This window comes from Humulus lupulus, chromosome 3, assembly GCF_963169125.1.
Source record: "Humulus lupulus chromosome 3, drHumLupu1.1, whole genome shotgun sequence".
Lineage (NCBI taxonomy): Eukaryota > Viridiplantae > Streptophyta > Magnoliopsida > Rosales > Cannabaceae > Humulus > Humulus lupulus.
Window position 1 is genome coordinate 271,483,639 of NC_084795.1, and position 19,100 is coordinate 271,502,738.

Here is a 19,100-nt window from a genome sequence, read left to right on the forward strand (position 1 = left end):
CATTAGATAATAATAATTTATTTAAATAAAACAAAAATTAGATAATAATTAACTAATTAATTAAATAATTAGGAAAGATTTAAATTAATAATATGATAAATAAATAATTAAATAAATAAATAATTAAGTATTAATTAAATAATTTATTTCAAGTAAAGGAAAAATTAGATAATAGATAAATAAATAAATAAATAATTAATTAATTTAGTAATTAATTAATTTAATTATTATTAATTAATAATTAATTAAATAATTAGGAAAGATTTAAATTAATAATATGATAAATAAATAATTAAATGAATATTAAATAAATAAATAATTAAGTATTAATTAAATAATTTATTTTAAGTAAAGGAAAAATTAGATAATAGATAAATAATTAAATAATTAATTAATTTAGTAATTAATTAATTTAATTATTAATAATTAATAATTAATTAAATAATTAGGAAAGATTTAAATTAATAATATGATAAATAAATAAATAATTAAGTATTAATTAAATAATTTATTTTAAGTAAAGGAAAAATTAGATAATAGATAAATAATTAAATAAATAAATAAATAATTAATTAATTTAGTAATTAATTAATTTAATTATTATTAATTAATAATAAATTAAATAATTAGGAAATATTTAAATTAATAATATGATAAATAAATAATTAAATGAATATTAAATAAATAAATAATTAAGTATTAATTAAATAAATAATTTTTTAGTAAATGGAAAATTAGATAATAGACAATTAATTAATTAATTAAGTATAAATTAAATAATTAGTAAACATTAGATAATAATAAGTTATTTAAATAAATGAAAAATTAGATAAGAATTAACTAATTAATTAAATAATAAGTAAACATTTAAATTAATAATATGTTTAATAATTTGATAAATAAATAAATAAATAAATAATTAAGTATTAATTAAATAATTTATTTTATGTAAAGGAAAAATTAGATAATAATTAACTAATTAATTAAATAATTAATTTTTTAGTAAACATTAGATAATAATAAATAAATAAATAAATAATATTAGGATAAATTAGATAAAATAGCATAAAATATGATGACAAAACATAAAATAGCATAAAACTATTAAATGTTTATAATAGACTATTATAAACATTTTGTAACACTTTAAAATATAAGACTATTCACATATCGTAAACTTATATACTTTTATAACACTTTCGATGGCGATTGACAAGACTTGGACGACATTGAGAAATCGTGCTTGTCGAGAATATTGGAACGGTCTACAAGCTTTCTTGACGATGGCGTCGGAATATAAGGATTCCTCTGGTAGAATTAGGTGTCCGTGTGTTAGATGCATAAACAATAGGCTTGAAACTTTACCTATGGTGAAAGCACACGTATTCGATTGGGGTTTTCATCAAGGTTACGAGAAGTGGATATATCACGGTGAAGCAGAAGCAGATGTTGCCAATGTGGTGGACACCAACGATGATGATGTTGATGAGATGATTCCGATGGTCGAAGACTTCCTTCTACCTACAACCGAAGAAGTTGAAAATAATCCTGCGGCGGGACAATTTTATGACGATCTGTTTGACGAGATAGAGGTTGAGTTATATCCTGGTTGTAATTGGATATCTTCTCTTAACTTTTTAGCAAAATTATTGCATTTGAAAGTTAGAGGCAAGATTCCGAATAAAATCTTCGATGAATTACTGAAATTACTAAAGCTTGCATTTCCGAAGGGAAATAAAATTCCATCAACCTACTACGAGGCTAAAAAAAGATTACAGAAATTAGGGTTAGGGTACGAGTCAATTCATGTATGTGAACATGACTGTTGTTTGTTTTACAAAGAGCATTCAACTAAAGAGACTTGTCCAATTTGCGGAAGTAGTAGATGGATTTCTCCTGAAAAAACGGATGGAAAAAAGGTACCACATAAGGTGATGCGTTACTTTCCATTGACTCCGCGATTAAAAAGACTGTACAGTTCAAGACTTACAGCGAAGCAAATGTTATGGCACTATACTGGGAAATCAAAAGACGATGGGATAATGAGACACCCAGTGGATGGGTTAGCGTGGAAGGATTTCGATGCCAAACATCCTGATTTTGCTAGTGAACCTCGGAATGTTCGTTTAGGTTTAGCTGCAGATGGTTTCAATCAGTTTGGCAACATGAGTCAAGCATATAGTATGTGGCATGTGGTGTTGGCTAACTACAATCTTCCACCTTGGATGTGTATGAAAGATAATAATTTCATATTATCCATTCTTATTCCTGGACCAAAATCACCGGGAAAGGACATGGATATATTCTTGAGACCATTGGTGGATGAGTTAAAGGAGTTGTGGGTTAATGGTGTCGATACAAGAGATAGTATAACCAACACTATGTTCAAGTTGCGTGCAACCTTATTGTGGACAGTTAACGATTTTCCTGCTCGTAGCTATTTATCTGGATGGAGTGGTCAAGGATACAAAGCTTGTCCGACGTGTAATGTAGACACAACTTCTGTTCGAGTAATCGGTAAGACATCCTACATTGGTCACAGAAGATTCCTTCCAAGTAACCATCGAATGAGAAGAGACACTCAGTTTGACGGAAAAATCGAGAGAAGACGTCCACCAAGACGTTTTACTTGTGACGAAATATTAGAACAAGTAAACAAACTTGTACCACAAGTTCCTGGAAAACACGAGATGTTTGGAGGTGTCAAACGTAGGCGTATTGCAGAAGATCAAAATTGGAGGAAGAAAAGCATATTTTATGAGCTTGATTATTGGTTTTCGAACACTTTAAAACAGAACATTGATGTCATGCATGTGGAGAAGAATGTGTGTGATAGTTTGTTAGGCACTATCTTGGATAATGATAAATCCAAAGACACCACTAATGCAAGACATGATTTGAAAAAGTTTGGAGTAAGGGAATCGTTGTGGATATATGAAGATGACAGCGGAAAGTTAATGAAGCCTCATGCCCCTTATGTTCTCACATCTGATCAAAGAATGCAGTTTTGTAAATTTATTCGAGATGTGAAATTTCCAGATAATTTTTGTTCCAATTTAAAGAAGAAAGTAAATGCTGATTTAACAAATATCAGCAGTTTAAAGTCCCACGACAGTCATGTAATAATGCAACGATTACTATCAGTGGGTGTTCGCAAGTTTCTTTCAAAGAGTATATCGACTACCATTTCTGAGTTATGTAACTTCTTCAGGCAAATTTGTGCAAGAACTATAAAGGTTAGCGATATGGAGGAAGCACAAAAAGATCTTATTCTAATATTATGTAAAATGGAACTCATATTTCCTCCAGCCTTTTTTGATATAATGGTGCATTTGATTTTACATTTGCCTGAAGAAGCAATTCTGGGTGGACCGGTATTTATGCGTTGGATGTATCCTTTTGAAAGATACATGAAAAAATTAAAGAATTACGTTGGAAATAAAGCTCGTCCTGAAGGGTCGATAGCCGAGGGTTATGTTGCAGATGAGGCTTTGACATTTTGTTCGATGTATTTCAAAGGTGTTGAAACAAGATTTAATCGTCTTGATCGCAATGAAGATGAGGTGACACCAAGAAATATTTTTGTATTTCAATCGCAATGTCGACCTATAACAAAAGAAACTCTAAAGCCTCTTGATCGTGTGACTCGTGAACAAGCAGAGTGGTACATATACAACAATTCACCTGAAATTCAGAAATATTTGGAGTAAGTTTCTTCCCAAAAGTTTCTTTTATTTCATTGAAAATGCTTTCAACTGATTCAAAATTTTTGTTCTTATTTATAGTGAACACTTAGAAGAAATCAAACACAAATATCAGGATGGAGATCATAACATTTTGCATAAGAAATATTTTCAGCGATGGTTTCACAAGAAGGTGAAAAAAAAAACCTACCCTATATTCTTTCATCCTTTTAAGTATTTTTTTCAATTCTATAATAATTTTATTCATTCTTTTAGATATACGACTTACAAAAGCTTGGATCGTTAGATAATGGTGACGAGTTGCTAGCTTTAGCATCTGGATCAGATCATTTAGGAGCTTATTACGAAGGTTGTATAGTGAATGGTGTTCGATTTATGTCAACCAAACGAGATTTAAAGAGGAGCACTCAAAACAGTGGAGTATTTGTTGCTGGAACAGAAGATTTTAACTATTATGGAATACTTGAAGAAGTATTAAAGTTAACATTTACTGGCACATATTCTTTGACATTGTTCAAGTGTAAGTGGTTTAATACAGATCCAAGAAGGAAGAAAATTATTATAGAGAATAATATTACTAGTATAAACACTAACGGGGAATGGTACAAGGATGACCCATATATACTTGCAAATCAAGAGAAGCAAGTATTTTATCTCGATGATTTACTTAGAGGAAATCAGTGGAAAGTTGTTGAGGGTGTAAACCATCGACAAATTTGGGACGTCGAGAACTGTGAAGCTAATTCAGACATTGATGTGGTACATGATATTAGCTCATCAAATTTTGTGTTGACTGTGGATCTCGGCGAGTTGGTTATGCTACCTACTCAAAATTTGATTGACATTAGTACAGTACAAAATTTAAATGTTAGTCAAGAGGATCACGAGTTAGGCGATGAAGAAGCAGATGAAGAATTAGATGAAGAAGATGATTTATTAATTGATTTTTGTGAAGATGATGTTAATGCTAATTTAGTTAATGATGGAAGCGATAGTGATTATTAGTTTTATGTAATGATTACCTTTGTAACAAACACAAAAATTTGAATTTGATTTGTATTTTCCAATTTATGCTGATATTGATTTTGTTTAATGTTATTTCATTACTTAATTAAATTTGATGATATTAAATCTTAAATTTGATTTCTATTCTTATTATTAAATCTTAAATATTTATGAATACAAGAGACATGTCAGCTGATATAGTATCCCATCACGGTGGAGATGGTGGTGGTCAAGACCCCACAGATCCTAGCAGGATACCCTCAACTTGCGAGTCAGGTTAATATCTAAATTTTAGTTATGGGATATATTATAATCGCAATATGTTTAAATGTTTAAGATTTACTAATATTTTTATTTTTATGTATTAAACAAATTAATAGATCGTCCTGCAAGAAGGAGGGGACGTGGCCCTGCCAGTAATGTTAATATTGAAAAACGAAGGCGGGATGCTGGCAAACCACTTGAATTGCAACTTGATCCGGCGACAGACAAAGTGGTTGGTACTGAGCACCAAGCTTTTGTTCGTCAATTGAGTACTGAAGTTACATTACTATTGTCGGGACATTATTTAGATTTTAAAGATGCTCCTCAGCAATATAAAGACCAGGTCATTCAAAAGATGAAGGTAAAAAAAAATATATAATTTTTTTATATTATACATTTTAGTCTATAAAAATTTAAACTAACAATTTTTTTTTTTAGTATTACTATAATATCGATGGGCATCCAGAACCTGAAAGAGTTATGGGAACTCTGTATACGGAGATGCGCAACAGATATTCAGAGAGAAAGAATATTAGGCATTCTCATTTCCAAAAATATTATTCTGGAAATCCGAATGATTTGGATAGTGCTCTCAATGCTATTCCTGACTTGTGCTCGAAGGAGAGCTGGAAAGAAATCGTCGATTTGTTTCTGAGCCCAAAGTTTGTAGCGCGATCCACGCAGAACAAGAAAAATAGAAAGGAAATGAAGTATTTGTCGACGCAAGGCTCTAAATCAATGGCAGCAATCCATAACGAATATGTAAGTAAAATACTTAACTTTATTTGATATTATTATATTATTAATTAAACTAACACTATTATTTTGTAGGATGAACCTGATGATCATGCTATTGATGCTTGGAGAGATACTCATATAAAAAAATCTACGAAGACTTGGGTTAGCGAAACTTGCAAAGAACTACATGTAAGTTAAAGTTTTTTCTTTCTTTATTGATCTTAAATTATAGTAATATTGGTTTTTTAACATTTTCTTTTGGCAGGAACAAATGACCCAAGAGATGGAGAGGCAAAATATTCAAAGTAGTCGGTCAGGTTCGGAATCTGCTTCTAGTGAAGGTTCTACTGCTAAATCAATACAGTATCAGGTTATGGATAAAGTCCTTGGCTCGAAGTCTGATTATCAAATAGGAGTGGGATACAGGCCTAGAGGCAAAGGGAAGAAATCAGCATCTAGCTCCACAAGTCAAAGTTCAAGCCAAACTCAGTCACAAGTTCCTACTAATGTGACTCCAGAGATGATGGGAGTTTTGGCTAAGATGTGGGTTAAGATGCGTGATAAGGTCGAGTTAGGAAATTTGCAGACTGATTCTTCCCTCCATGACCCACGTTATGAAAGTTTATTGCAGCAGTTCTTACCTTCTCAACAACAAGGTAGTACATCTAATCAAAGCTCGGGGACGTCGTCGATGCCACAGCAACCACAACAAAATTCTCCAAACATATCTGGTGGTTCCTCTCAGTCGCCACTTTTTAATTATATGTTTGGACTTTCTTCCCAGTTTCCTCAGACACAACTTATGGGAAGTCAGTTTGGAGGATTACCGCAGCAACAGCAACAACAACCTATGTATGGTCAATTTGGGTCGTTCATGCAGCAGCAGCCGGTATATCCTCATTATGGAGGATCGACACAGCAGCCCGTTTATAATCAGCAGTACTACACTTCTCCGAATCAACAACAGCAGCAGTCTCCTTTGATTCGCCCACAGCATCGGCCATATTATCCTTCGCCACCAGCACCACAGTCTCATGAAGGTTTGAGTCGAAGCACGAATGTTGAAGATTTTCTAAATGAAACTTTTGATGAAGACAATAATAATTAGTTTAGGTTTTATTATTTATTATTAAATTTAAGTGTATGTTTTTTTATTTTGAAAAAACAATTTTAGTATTTTAAAGTTGTATTTTTAATTTGGATATTAATTTAAATAATATTGATTTTATTTCTAAATTTTTTTAATTATAAATTTAGTTATTTAATATTAATTATATTATAATTTATAAAAATTAATTATTTTTTTAAAAATATATTTTACAATTACCGGCGGATTATTACCGGCGGAAACCGCTGGTAATAATGTGTCAGACGTGAATTCTGACCAAATTATTGCCGGCGGGAGGCTAATTCCGCCGGTAATAACGGCTTTTACCAACTGGTTTTTACCGGCGGATTTTTGCCGGCGGAAACCGCCGGCAAAAGTATTACCGGCGGTTTTTTTTACTATTGCCGGCGGTTTTCTCCGCCGGTAATAGCTTGTTTTCCTGTAGTGCATCTAGATTTAAATTCAAAGATCCTACAGTCTTCACACAGTCCCTCCCTCCAACAACAACCCCTTCGCGAAGCCCATCCCTCCGACAACGACGTCCTCGTGTATCCCAATCCCCCTCCCGTGTCCTCACTTAGCCTAGTCCGACCCCTTTTGCATCCTCGCACACCCTAGCCTTACCCCTTCCGTGTTTGTGTAGCCCAGCCCTTTGACAGTGATGGTCCAATCTCCTCCGACATCTTCCTCTGAGTAGTCATCAATGCCCACAACCCAAATTTGGATATTTATATAATTATTTGATTTCAAATCTAATCTAGGTGTGTAAGATTTATTTTTGAGGATATTGTTGACGATTTATCATATCTGGGTTATCTGTATTTAAGTGATGAAATTGTTCTATTGGTTGTGTGCGTCTTTTGTTGTTTATCTAAGTTTTGTTGGAGTTGTTCGATTGGAGAGAGTGATGGAAAGTGTGGAAAAATACGAGATTTAGGAAAATATTATAAACTGATGGGTTTTGATGAGGGTATTTGGTTAGTGAGAAAGAGTAGAAAAGTAAAATTATGGAATTTTAATAGAACTTTTTTTTTTAATTTTTTTTAAGTTTTTTGGAAATCTTTATTTAATTTAAAATTGATTTAAAGTTTTTATTTTTTATTTTTTAATTTTGGTGTTAATTACTCTAATAATAGTGTCAAAGTGATGATATTGGTGTAATTATCCTAATAAGGAAGGGTGTGAAAGTTTCAAACTAAGACAAATAGAAGTGTCGCAGATGAAATTGTCCACTACGCCTCTTCAATTAGAATAATTTTGTCGGGTTGTGTATGAATAATGTAAAACGTGGGATATTATGCACTAACCCCAAAGAAATTATTAGAAATAAAAAGTATAATTTTGCTAGCCAAGAAAATGCCAAAGGCCAACTAGCATAGTATCCAAGGATGCAATCTATAATAAAAAGCTATGTACGTGTGTTGTCAAATTTAGTTGAACGTTTTTTTATGAAAACATTTTAGAAAAAACTTTAAATCTAAATACAATTATATATATGAACAAATATTTTTGCACACGCCACACAGAAGTGACTAATAAAACCAGCATAACAAAACTTATCTCATATTATGGAAGAGTCAATAAATTTAAATATATATATATATTTATATATTCCTCTTTTGGACTTTCTTATCCTTCTTCTTTACGTAAGTAGTTATATAGATTTAAATAAATATATATATATGCTGGGCAACCAAAGCCGACAATGCATAATTTGTCCTAAACACACAAAAGAAGACTTCCATAATGTACACTAGCTATGCTATAAAACGATGAGCTCTCTTTAATCTTTCTTCACCAACCAAACATTTATTGTTCATAATTTTCTTACAATTAAAGAAGATATATCGATGGATTATTCGATGGGTAAAGAAAGGTACTTGAGAATTATGCATGCATTGACGCTGTTGCTTCTACTTAGCTCTACAACATGCATAGCTTCTAAACTGTCTTCATCAACATTCTACGATCGCACCTGTCCCAAAGCTCTCTCCACCATCCGATCTTCCATCGGCCGAGCTGTTTCGCGTGAGCGTCGCATGGCAGCTTCTCTCATCCGCCTTCACTTTCATGACTGCTTTGTTCATGTATGTACGATACATATAATATATATATATATGATCATATGATTATTATATATCTTCCTCATTAATATATTATCAAAAACAAATTAATATAATTTTATTTGTACTTTTGCAGGGTTGTGATGCATCCATTTTACTGAATGACTCGGACTCCATTACAAGTGAGCAAAACGCACTTCAGAATAAGGACTCTGCGAGAGGTTTTAATGTCATAGAAGATGCTAAGTCTGCAGTGGAGAAGATTTGCCCAGGAGTTGTTTCCTGTGCGGATATACTTGCCGTGGCAGCAAGAGATGCAACTGTTGCTGTAAGTCATATAATTACTATATATATTATTTGAATGGATTTATAATAATCTTCTAATTTATATATATTATATAATTCAGGTGAGTGGTCCATCATGGGATGTGAAGCTCGGAAGAAGAGACTCTATCACAGCAAGCAAATCTCAAGCTGAGAAAGATCTTCCTCTTTTCACAGCAAGCCTTAAAGAGTTGATTGATTTATTTGAAAGCAAAGATCTTAGTGCCAGAGACATGGTTGCTCTATCAGGTAATATATACATATTTACATACACATGATGCATGGTCATATATTAATTGGTACTGAGATTTAATATACATACATATATGTACGTAGGTTCGCATACGATTGGACAAGCCCAGTGCGGGTTATTTCGTTCAAGGATATACAACAGCAAGAGTGATATTGATGCTAACTTTGCTAGAACTCGCCAACGCCGTTGTCCTGCCACTAGCTCACCTCAAGCTGATGCCATGCTGGCAGCACTTGATTTGGTGACACCCAATTCCTTTGACAGCAATTACTTCAAGAACTTGATTCAGAAGAAAGGCCTTCTTGAGTCAGACCAAGTCCTCTTCAGTGGTGGATCCACTGATGCCATTGTCACTGAGTACAGCAAGAACCCTAAAACTTTTAGGACTGATTTTGCATCTGCCATGATCAAAATGGGTGATATTCAGCCTCTCACTGGTTCAGCTGGACAAATAAGGAGGATTTGCTCTCTTGTCAACTAAAACAATACACACACATTTTTATATGTATATGCTTCATAAAATTGTCTATTATTTTTCTTTACCCTAAAATTATTACATTCATTTCAAATATATACTACTTGCCCTTTCCACGGCTACTCAATTGTAATAAACAAATTTTTCATAATTTCTTGTAACACAAATTTGAAATAATAATTATTTGTGACCACACCATATATTTTATATTAATATTGATTAGGTCTTTAATATTTAGGTGGGGGCTCATCACTACAAAAAAGATTGATTTTTACTGATGCTTTTAAGCTTCGGTAAAAGTATATAAAAACATAAATAAATCATTTATTGATATTCAAAAGCGTCATTGCATGATTTTTTAATATTGAAAGTGACATACTCTGTTCGGGAATGACAGTTAGACCAAGTGGATATAAAGTTGATATGGTACAAAATCCAATTAAAGAACAAATATGGTAGTGATTTCTCTCTTCGAGTGAATGAAATATAGCGGCATATAGACAATTCTATGCATGTAGGCAGAGCAAATATATATAGATTGAACGCATACGAAGAAGATCGAAAATATATACCTCTAATCATTGCTATTGATAATTTCGATCTATAAGTTTTAGATCTACAAAATAAAATAAACAAAACTTAAAACGAATACACAGACTTCTAAGCTCTTACTAACTCTTTAGATGGAGTTACTAAAAGTCAGAATGAATAGTGAGCTTGGAGACTGAATCTTTATATATATTTATAGAGTGAGACATTCCATCAGAGTCTCTGCCACAATTACAGAGGTTGAGATATTCTCTCAACTTGATTGAGATATTCCCTCCATTTAATTAGGAAATTAAAATTGGGTAATAGATAAATGTTGACCATTAACTTTGATATATTAAATGAATAAAAATTAATTAAATGTAACAAACTGATTCTGGATATATCGTAAAAAATATTTCAACATTCTCCCACTTGGTCAGCATTTAATGTATCACTTAATACCAACGATTATCTTTATTAAATAATAAACACATGAATCATATTGATATGGAGAGTATTATCTTTCTTGTATTACAATATATTTATTACATTATGTGGCTATGTACTTAACGAATAATGTTAGGTCCAATCTGTACTGCTATTAGGGTGTGTTTAATTAGATGGTACTTGAGTTTATTTTATTTTTTTTAGTGCAGTATTATGCTTGTTTTCGTTCATGTTTCGGGTTTTATTGGTTTCATTGTTAAGAGGGAGTGAAGAGAGTGAAAATTGTTATAAGAAGGCGATATTAGGCTAGTCTGAAGCCAATTGTAGTGTTCGGAGTAACTTTGACGTCAAACGGATCACAAGAGGGTGTGCCAAAGACAAGGAAGGAAGAAAAAAAATCCAAATATAGCGCCTAGGCACCATATACTAGCGCCCCAGCGCTGTTGGTTACAGAGAGCAGGAAAAAAATATTTAGGAGATAGCGCCTAGGCGCTACAAACCAGCACCCCAACACTAGGTGTTTTCCAGAGAGTTGTTTTGGTTATAATCTGTTAGCGCCTAGGCACTATCTCGTGGCGCCCCAGCGCTAGAGTCCGTACAGAAGTAGAATTTAGGGGAATTTTTAGGGGCAATTTTATCATTTCATGCAGAATTAATTAGGGACTATAAAAGCTTCCTTAATGACGTTTTTATAAAAAGGAAGGAGATCAAATTAAGCAAGAAGGAGGCTAGAGAAGAAACAAAAACCTAGAGTTCTTTTTCTTTAACTCATCGAGTGTTCCTAATATTTACCACTTAAATTCGGCATCCAATTAATCACCAATTATTTACCCCAATGTCTAATAATCCCCAATGTATTTTTTAAATTCCCGAAAATACCCCCGAGCTCCCCTCAGTCGGGTATAATCCCCTGTCGTGACTATTTCGCCAATTCGCTCACTAGGACCATCTCAAGCCATATGTTTCAAATATATCCACATAATAATAATGTGGTCTCAACAATTTACCACAAATAATCACATTTATGCCTTCAACGGGCCAAAATTACAAATATGCCCTTATAAGCTAAACAGGGCCCACATGCATATTAATACTCATAAACATGCATTTCACATGTCCATATAATCATGCATATCACATAGTCATGCATTTAATCATTTAAATCACACATCAACTCATTGTGCCCTCCTGGCATGCTAATCAAGACCCTTAAGCCTTATTAGTAATTTTGGGTCGTTACATGAACATTTATAGTTCTGATGAAGAAGTGAAATGATGATTTCATTTTAGTTTAGTTCAAGGTGCTAAATGATAGAGATCTCATTTCAGTAATTAATATTAGTTTACTGAAATGTCATTTACAAGGAACTAAGTGTTTTAAGGATAAAATACAATGAGGGGTAAAACAGTATTTTAGTCTCATCTCGTTGTGGACCATCTATAGAGAATTGAGTGAAAATTATGGTTGTAACAATGGATAATTAATAACGTATCTATATTTGTTATAGAGCGTTATATGAATTCAATAGTGCAATTCCGAGTCTTTAGTGGAGTCACGAGGAATTAATAAGTTAGTAAATTTATTTGTTAGATTTATGATAACTTATTGGAGCTTGATTTCATAGGCCCATGGTCCCCACTGTACCTTGGATAAAATCATCTAGATAGTCTCAATTAATTGATTTAATTATCAATTAGAATTATCAAAGTTGACCAGGTCAATTTTGGATAGTTACACAGACTTATGTAATTTAGAGAAGAAAAGAGAAATTATGGCAGATTTATGAATTAAGATAAATTGGTATCTAAATTAATAAGTAAGTTTAAATCAAGGTTCAAATTATAAATAATTAATTTGATAAACATTTAAATAATTAATCAATAAAAAAAATACAGGCCTTGATTTTAAGTCTAATGGGCTTATAATCAAATGAGAAATTTCACTGGCCTAAAGCCCATGAGAATTTTGACCTAGGGTTGTTAATTGGCTATTATCACAAGTTTCTAAGAAGATCAGAAGATTTAGTAGGTTTTAGATTCTCTCTACAAACATAAGTCATTTTCTAAGCTTCATTATTTTTTTCTCTTATTCTCTTTGTATCTATCTCATGTGTTGATAATTGCCCACCCTAATCTAGGTGATTCTAAGGATACTTTGGAAGGTTGTGAAGAAAATTGAAGAACGGTTCAGTTTCTTGGTAATACTTTGCGACAGAAATGATATAAGGGTTAGAGAAACTGAAGGAATGACTCAATCATTCTGCTGCGTATAATGTAAGTGTTCTTATCATTATTTCTGTTTGAATTCAATTTTAGAAATATATTCTAGGTTATCTTATATTAATTTGTTTAATATAAAATTTACATGAAAATAAACAAGATCATATATAAGTTTTCCCAATAGTTTGGACTACATATATTAGTATGTATGATTTCTAATAGTTCGGAACTCCTATGGACACCACTTTTCTTACACTTGAAGGTATGCTTTCCCTTAATGCAATCCACACAAGTATCAAAAATAATAAAATATAAGGTATTGAGTACCCCATCGTTCACTAATCTTTTAATTCTATCAATGGAGATATGTCACAATCTCCGGTGCCATAATGTAGAGGAATTCTCATTCATAACACATATTTTATTGCCAATGTGAACATGCACAGTATTATAAGTGGTATTGTTTTGCAAATTAAGGCAGTAAAGACCATCAGACAAAATACAATTTCCAACACATTCAGATTTATTATATAAATTAAAATATTTGTCTGAAAATGCAAAGGAAAATCCAAAACGTACAAGTCTGGAAACTGAAATCAAGTTTCTAGAGAAACTTGGTACATAAAAGGTCGTTTCTAACTTTAAAATAAAACCGCTACTTAAAACTAAATGACACGTTCCAATAGCCTCCACATGTGAACACATCTTATTTCCGGATAAGATGTTTTGCTCACTTCCCACTCGCTTCCTTAGGTTTTGTAAACCTTGCATGGAATTTGAAATGTGAATTATTGATCTAGAATTAATCGACCATGTGTTAATATTAACATTAGCCATATTATATTCATAACATACGAAGGAAATTGGATTACCTTTGTCATCCATTCATTTCTTGAACTTGGCGCATTCTTTTTTCGCATGTCCCTTCTTTTTGCAGAAAAAAACACTTGATGGAATCCTTCTTTATTTCGCCTTGAGGAGGCACTTCATTTTTTCCCTTGTCCTTCTTGGATGGTTTTCATTTCATTCCTTGGGTGGTCATGTGAGCACTTTCACCTTGTTCCTGTAAAAGACTTGCTTCTTCTTGAGCATATATGGTTATTAGTTCATTGATACTCCATTTGTCCTTATGTGTGTTGTAGGAAATTTTGAAAGGCTAGTATTGAGGTGGAAGATTGTTAAGGATGTAGTAAACCAGGAAAGTTTCAGGAATGACTACATCAAGCTTCTTCAGTTGAGCAAAAATGTCCCTCATCTTTGAGATATGTTCTCTAACTCCTTTGACACCAGTGAACTTTGTGGATAAGAACTAGTGGACGAGGTTGTTGTAAAGTGGTTTGTCTGAAATGTCGAACTGTTCATCGACCATTTTGATCAAGTATTTGACTTTCTCGGGTTGCTCCACTGATCCACGCATGCCTATAGGGATCTTGGACATAATGAACATGATGGTGAGGTGATTTGATCGCTCCCATTTTTCATATAGTGCGATCTCAGCAGTAGTGCTAGTCACAGTGATTGCAGCAAGTTCGTCCTTCCTTATTGTGTAGTCCATGTTGGCGCAGCCTAAGTGAAGAAGAACTCGTTCCTTCTAGATTCTTAAATTGACACCCCTAAGCTCAGAAATTTCGGTAAGGATTTCAGCAAAATTAGAGGAGGATGAAGAAGCTGCATGAATAGGATTACAAATTCAGTTTTCTAAAGATTCAGGCTTAATGAAGTCATGTTTTACCAATGTATAACATGCTGAAAGGTGAAATTTTATTAAACAAAAATTGCTTGTGAGCTAAATTTTTAATTTGATAAAATTGGATGTACATTATGATAGATTATTCAAACAAATTAAGGTTTGATAATTCTATCTAAATCAAACTTTATGATAAAACTAATTATCATAACTCATGTGGGTAAATTAAGGAAATTAATCTAATATATTATCCTAATTAATTATATAAATATAATAAAATCCCTGTGGGGTAAAATTATTATATCTATATAATCAATCACAATTTATGTCTATTATCCGATCCTAACAGATTAATATATAATTTTATATAATTAAAGATGATGTGGCCACTCCCTAATTATTTAAAATTATATGGTTCACTAGACATTATTATGTTTTAGGCTCTATGAAGACCTAAGGACAATTTCGTTATAACATAGTAGGCAATCATAGAGAGTAGTAATCCTAGTGTGTTCATCCGAAGATCATTAAAAATCGTTATAGATTGAGCATTTGTCTCGGTTTCATGCGTTCTTATGTCAACCACAAATTTTTTTTATGTATTATTCATGATTTTATTCACCCTAAATATTTTATGAATATTAATGTGAATATTTTATGAATATAAATGTGCTAAATATTATTCAACCTATCTTAATGTGTGAATATAATATAAATATATCTAGCACAATTATGGAATATAAAACGTATTTAAAATTATAAAGCCATACATAAAAAAAATTAAATATAATTATACTATGAATAAATTTTGCATGAATAATAATAAAATAATCATACAAATTAGCATAATTATTTACATGTAGGAAAATAAATACAATAATTCCATATATACACTTAATGGCCGAAAAATTCATGCTAAATAAGACAATAAAATTATTTATTGATTTGGTGAATTAATAAAATAATTGCACAAACTTAATTGTAAAACAAAAATGTAATTACATTCTTAAGATAACACAGTTATTTAATATTGCATGAATAAAAGAAATATATCATACAATAAATACACCAAAATCAAATACTTGCACATTTTAATTACGTTCCAAATAACATATAAATTACAAATTATATGTTTTATTTAAATTGGAAAAAAATTTAAAAAATTAAATTTATTGTCTAAATAAGCATTAAAATCAAGAAAATAATAAAATCCTAAAAATAAATAAAAAAGGGTAAATCTTTGATTTTTTTATGATTTTTTCTTAATTTTTTTTAAAATCTGCCATGGGGAAAACGACATGTTGTTTTCCCCTTAATATCATTGTATGACCCATCAAACGACGGGTCGTTTTTCGCGCTGCAGGGGGAAAACGACATGTCGTTTCCCTTGTAGTGTGTCATAGAACTCGTCCAAACGATGAGTCGTTTTCTTCAGCCACGACTGTAGAGTTCAAGAACTTTACTTAGCTAGTTAGATAGTAGTATTATAGTAATAATAGTATTATCTTTATGACTGTGGATTTTTGGTTCAGACCGGGATTTATTTGGACACTCATAGTAGTACTTGTAGATTTTCTAAGTTTAACCTATAGTTTAGGAATATTAATTTTAACCTAAGGTTTGATTAATATGATTGATATTGAGGATAATATTTATTATACTCTAAGGTTTAGATAAGAACCAATTAGATAATAGCACATGTTATGTATGGGTTTATTAATGAATAAGTATTTTGAGGATTAAATTTATTAAGGTTAAATTTTGAATGCTCTAAGGTCAGTCAGCAGCTTTGAAAACGTTAGAAGGCTTAGTCAAGGCTGTTTACTCAATTTAAATTAAGCTAAAAATGTGTAATTTCTTGTTTAAATATTCAGCGAATGCCGATATATCGCAGCTATAGGGGGCGATATATCGCAGCACGAAGATACGAAAAACACGAAACGTTGCACGATTGCCTCGGGCATACTGGCCCAGGCGATATATCGCCTACAGGGGGCGATATATCGCCTCCCTCAACATATTTTGAAAGTTTTCAAAAACATTTTCCATTCAAACCTTCAACCTCTTGATAAGTCCAGCACCTTTCTGAACGAGTCTTCAGCCTCTGCTGAACGATAATTCAAATTATTTTCACTTAAAAAGCCATTATTTTTATTCAAGTTAAATGAGATCTTTTCATTCCTAAAATCTATAAATAGGACCTAGTACCCAGCCATTTATTCATCTATTACTCTAAGTTCAGAGGCTGCAAGTTGCTAGGTGAGTGTGAGAGTGTAAACACTTGGGTTGGGAATTATAAGCTTGATCATCATAAGCTTATCAAACACTTGGGAAGTAAGGTTTTATAGCATTTCGGTTCAAGGTTTAGATTGGTCTTATAAGTCTTCAAGGTATTTCCACACTCTAGTTCAATTGATATTATTTTATTTAAGTTCTCATAGTCTTTTACTCAGCCTTCTAACCTTATTCTTTATTTTGGTTAGGAAATCTAAGAACTTGCACATAAGTTTTTGGTAAGTATATTCTCAATGGTATAGTCCTTCCATTCTTTTCATCCCTTTTCTTCAATTTACTCACCCCGTTATAAATGGTTTTTAAGAGTGTTCCAAGGTCCCAAATCAGTTCCCATATCCCGGTTATTTTGGTAAGGAAAATAGGATAGGATTTATGTGTTATATGCTTTTATATGTTATCTTAAGATTTTATGTTATGCAATATGTTATGATAAGTATGATTGTAGACTTGGGCATATGACATATATGACTAACAAGCCCCAAATAGATTATGGGCATATGACTTGCTTAGCTAGCAAGACCCCACTAATCTATTGGGCATATGACTTGTTTAGTTTATGGGACCCCAAGTAATAATGGCCATTATAGTATGTATGTGACATAAAGTGTTATGATATGTTTTTTATGTTGCATTATGAATTTTTATGTATATGGCTATGTGTTAGATTTTCCTTGCTGGGCATTAGGCTCATTCCTTTTATGTTTATATGTGCAGGAAAATAGCTATAGTGGCTGGAAAGGTTTGTGGATGCTTGGGGAATGTGTGTTGAGGAAGAATGGATTCAAGGAGTCGAGAGTTTCGATTTCGAGGATGTAGTCTTTATTTATGGTTTATGTGTATTTTTCAGCACCTATTATGTAATCTCTTTTCATTACAATTAAGTTATGTTTTCTTTTTAAAACAATGGGATCCCATATCCTACTTGAGATTTTATGTAAGTCTTACAATTGTTTTTACAAGTTTTAATAAAGTTATGATCTTTTCACTTGTAAGTTTTGTTAAAGATTAGTGTCTATGTATAGTTTTCGTTAATGGTCCAAAATTCTAGAGTAGTTGGGTCATTACAACGACCGAAAACGACATGTCATTTTGGTCGTCTTCTTCAACCAACTGGGTCATTTTGACCCATTTTTCTGCAAGTAGGTCACACGATCCGGTTTCGAAACTCGGTCGGAAAAACACAATATGACGACCAAAAAACCTGTTTCAAAGCCCAGATTACACGTAAATGAGTAGACAAAGAGATCCATGGCTTTAGGTTGATTAAACAACAACTAAAAAAACTGGGCCTAGGTTTAAAGGTACTGAAGACTAGCTAGACATGTACATTCGCCGCTAATGACAAGCTCGGCCTAGGATTGGGTAATTGTGTATACATGTTTATATGCTTAAGTGACTAGAGAGAATTATGAATGCTTATACCTGTTTGATTAATAGGGAACATAAGATACTGATAGAGCCTGGCCCTTGACTACTGTGTGATGATATTAAGGCATGCTTATTAGCATTGCTATTGCATGTGGGTGAATATTTGGATAAACTGTTATATCTGGCTTGCTTATGATTGGTTTTGTTTCAATGGTGATGCATGGAAGGATTGTTACCCTGTCATCATAGTCTAACTGCCGTGTCGTTGATTGCAGATTAACTTGGATAGCTATGCGTCCAAGACAATCTGTACGACTAGCCGGCACTGAGTTTGAGCCTAAAAATGTTGACCAAGGCCAGAACCCTCCACCAGTCCCTGAGAACTGGCAACAGATTATGGCAGATATGCAAACCCGGCTTCAAAGCCAAGATGAGCATATCCGACTTCTGAAACAGCAAGCTCTGTCTAGAAGTGCTGCATCCATTGTGCCACCTACATTGGCACCAGTTTTACAACTAGTGGAGGTTGGGAATAGGTGGGAATCATTGTATGAGTGGTTAAGGAGACAGCATCCTCCAACTTTGGAGGGGGGACCAGATCCACTAAAGGCCGAACAG

General features: G+C 32.5%; 2 protein-coding genes across 2 annotated transcripts; both read left to right on the forward strand.

Annotated features, from left to right (window-relative positions):
- The first annotated feature begins 1,202 nt into the window (after window positions 1-1,202).
- LOC133825708 (uncharacterized) lies at window positions 1,203-4,709 on the forward strand. Its single transcript, XM_062258616.1, has 4 exons — window positions 1,203-3,171; window positions 3,520-3,664; window positions 3,786-3,876; window positions 3,960-4,709. Exons 1-4 carry the CDS (start codon window positions 1,203-1,205, stop codon window positions 4,707-4,709), a joined length of 2,955 nt encoding a protein of 984 aa, XP_062114600.1.
- Window positions 4,710-8,606: 3,897 nt separating this feature from the next.
- LOC133824226 (peroxidase 4-like) lies at window positions 8,607-10,127 on the forward strand. Its single transcript, XM_062257093.1, has 4 exons — window positions 8,607-8,906; window positions 9,019-9,210; window positions 9,290-9,455; window positions 9,543-10,127. Exons 1-4 carry the CDS (start codon window positions 8,670-8,672, stop codon window positions 9,938-9,940), a joined length of 993 nt encoding a protein of 330 aa, XP_062113077.1. The 5' UTR covers window positions 8,607-8,669; the 3' UTR covers window positions 9,941-10,127.
- The last annotated feature ends 8,973 nt before the right edge of the window (window positions 10,128-19,100 follow it).

Bases quoted from the DNA above. Each gene is read 5' to 3' on its own strand.
- LOC133824226 (XM_062257093.1), top strand. From the start codon at position 8,670: ATGGATTATTCGATGGGTAAAGAAAGGTACTTGAGAATTATGCATGCA. The intron at 9,211-9,289 runs GTAAGTCATATA...TATATAATTCAG, and splicing joins CAAGAGATGCAACTGTTGCT to GTGAGTGGTCCATCATGGGA. The intron at 9,456-9,542 runs GTAATATATACA...ATATGTACGTAG, and splicing joins AGACATGGTTGCTCTATCAG to GTTCGCATACGATTGGACAA.
- LOC133825708 (XM_062258616.1), top strand. From the start codon at position 1,203: ATGGCGATTGACAAGACTTGGACGACATTGAGAAATCGTGCTTGTCGA. The intron at 3,172-3,519 runs GTATATCGACTA...TGTATTTCAAAG, and splicing joins TCGCAAGTTTCTTTCAAAGA to GTGTTGAAACAAGATTTAAT. The intron at 3,665-3,785 runs GTACATATACAA...TCTTATTTATAG, and splicing joins ACTCGTGAACAAGCAGAGTG to TGAACACTTAGAAGAAATCA.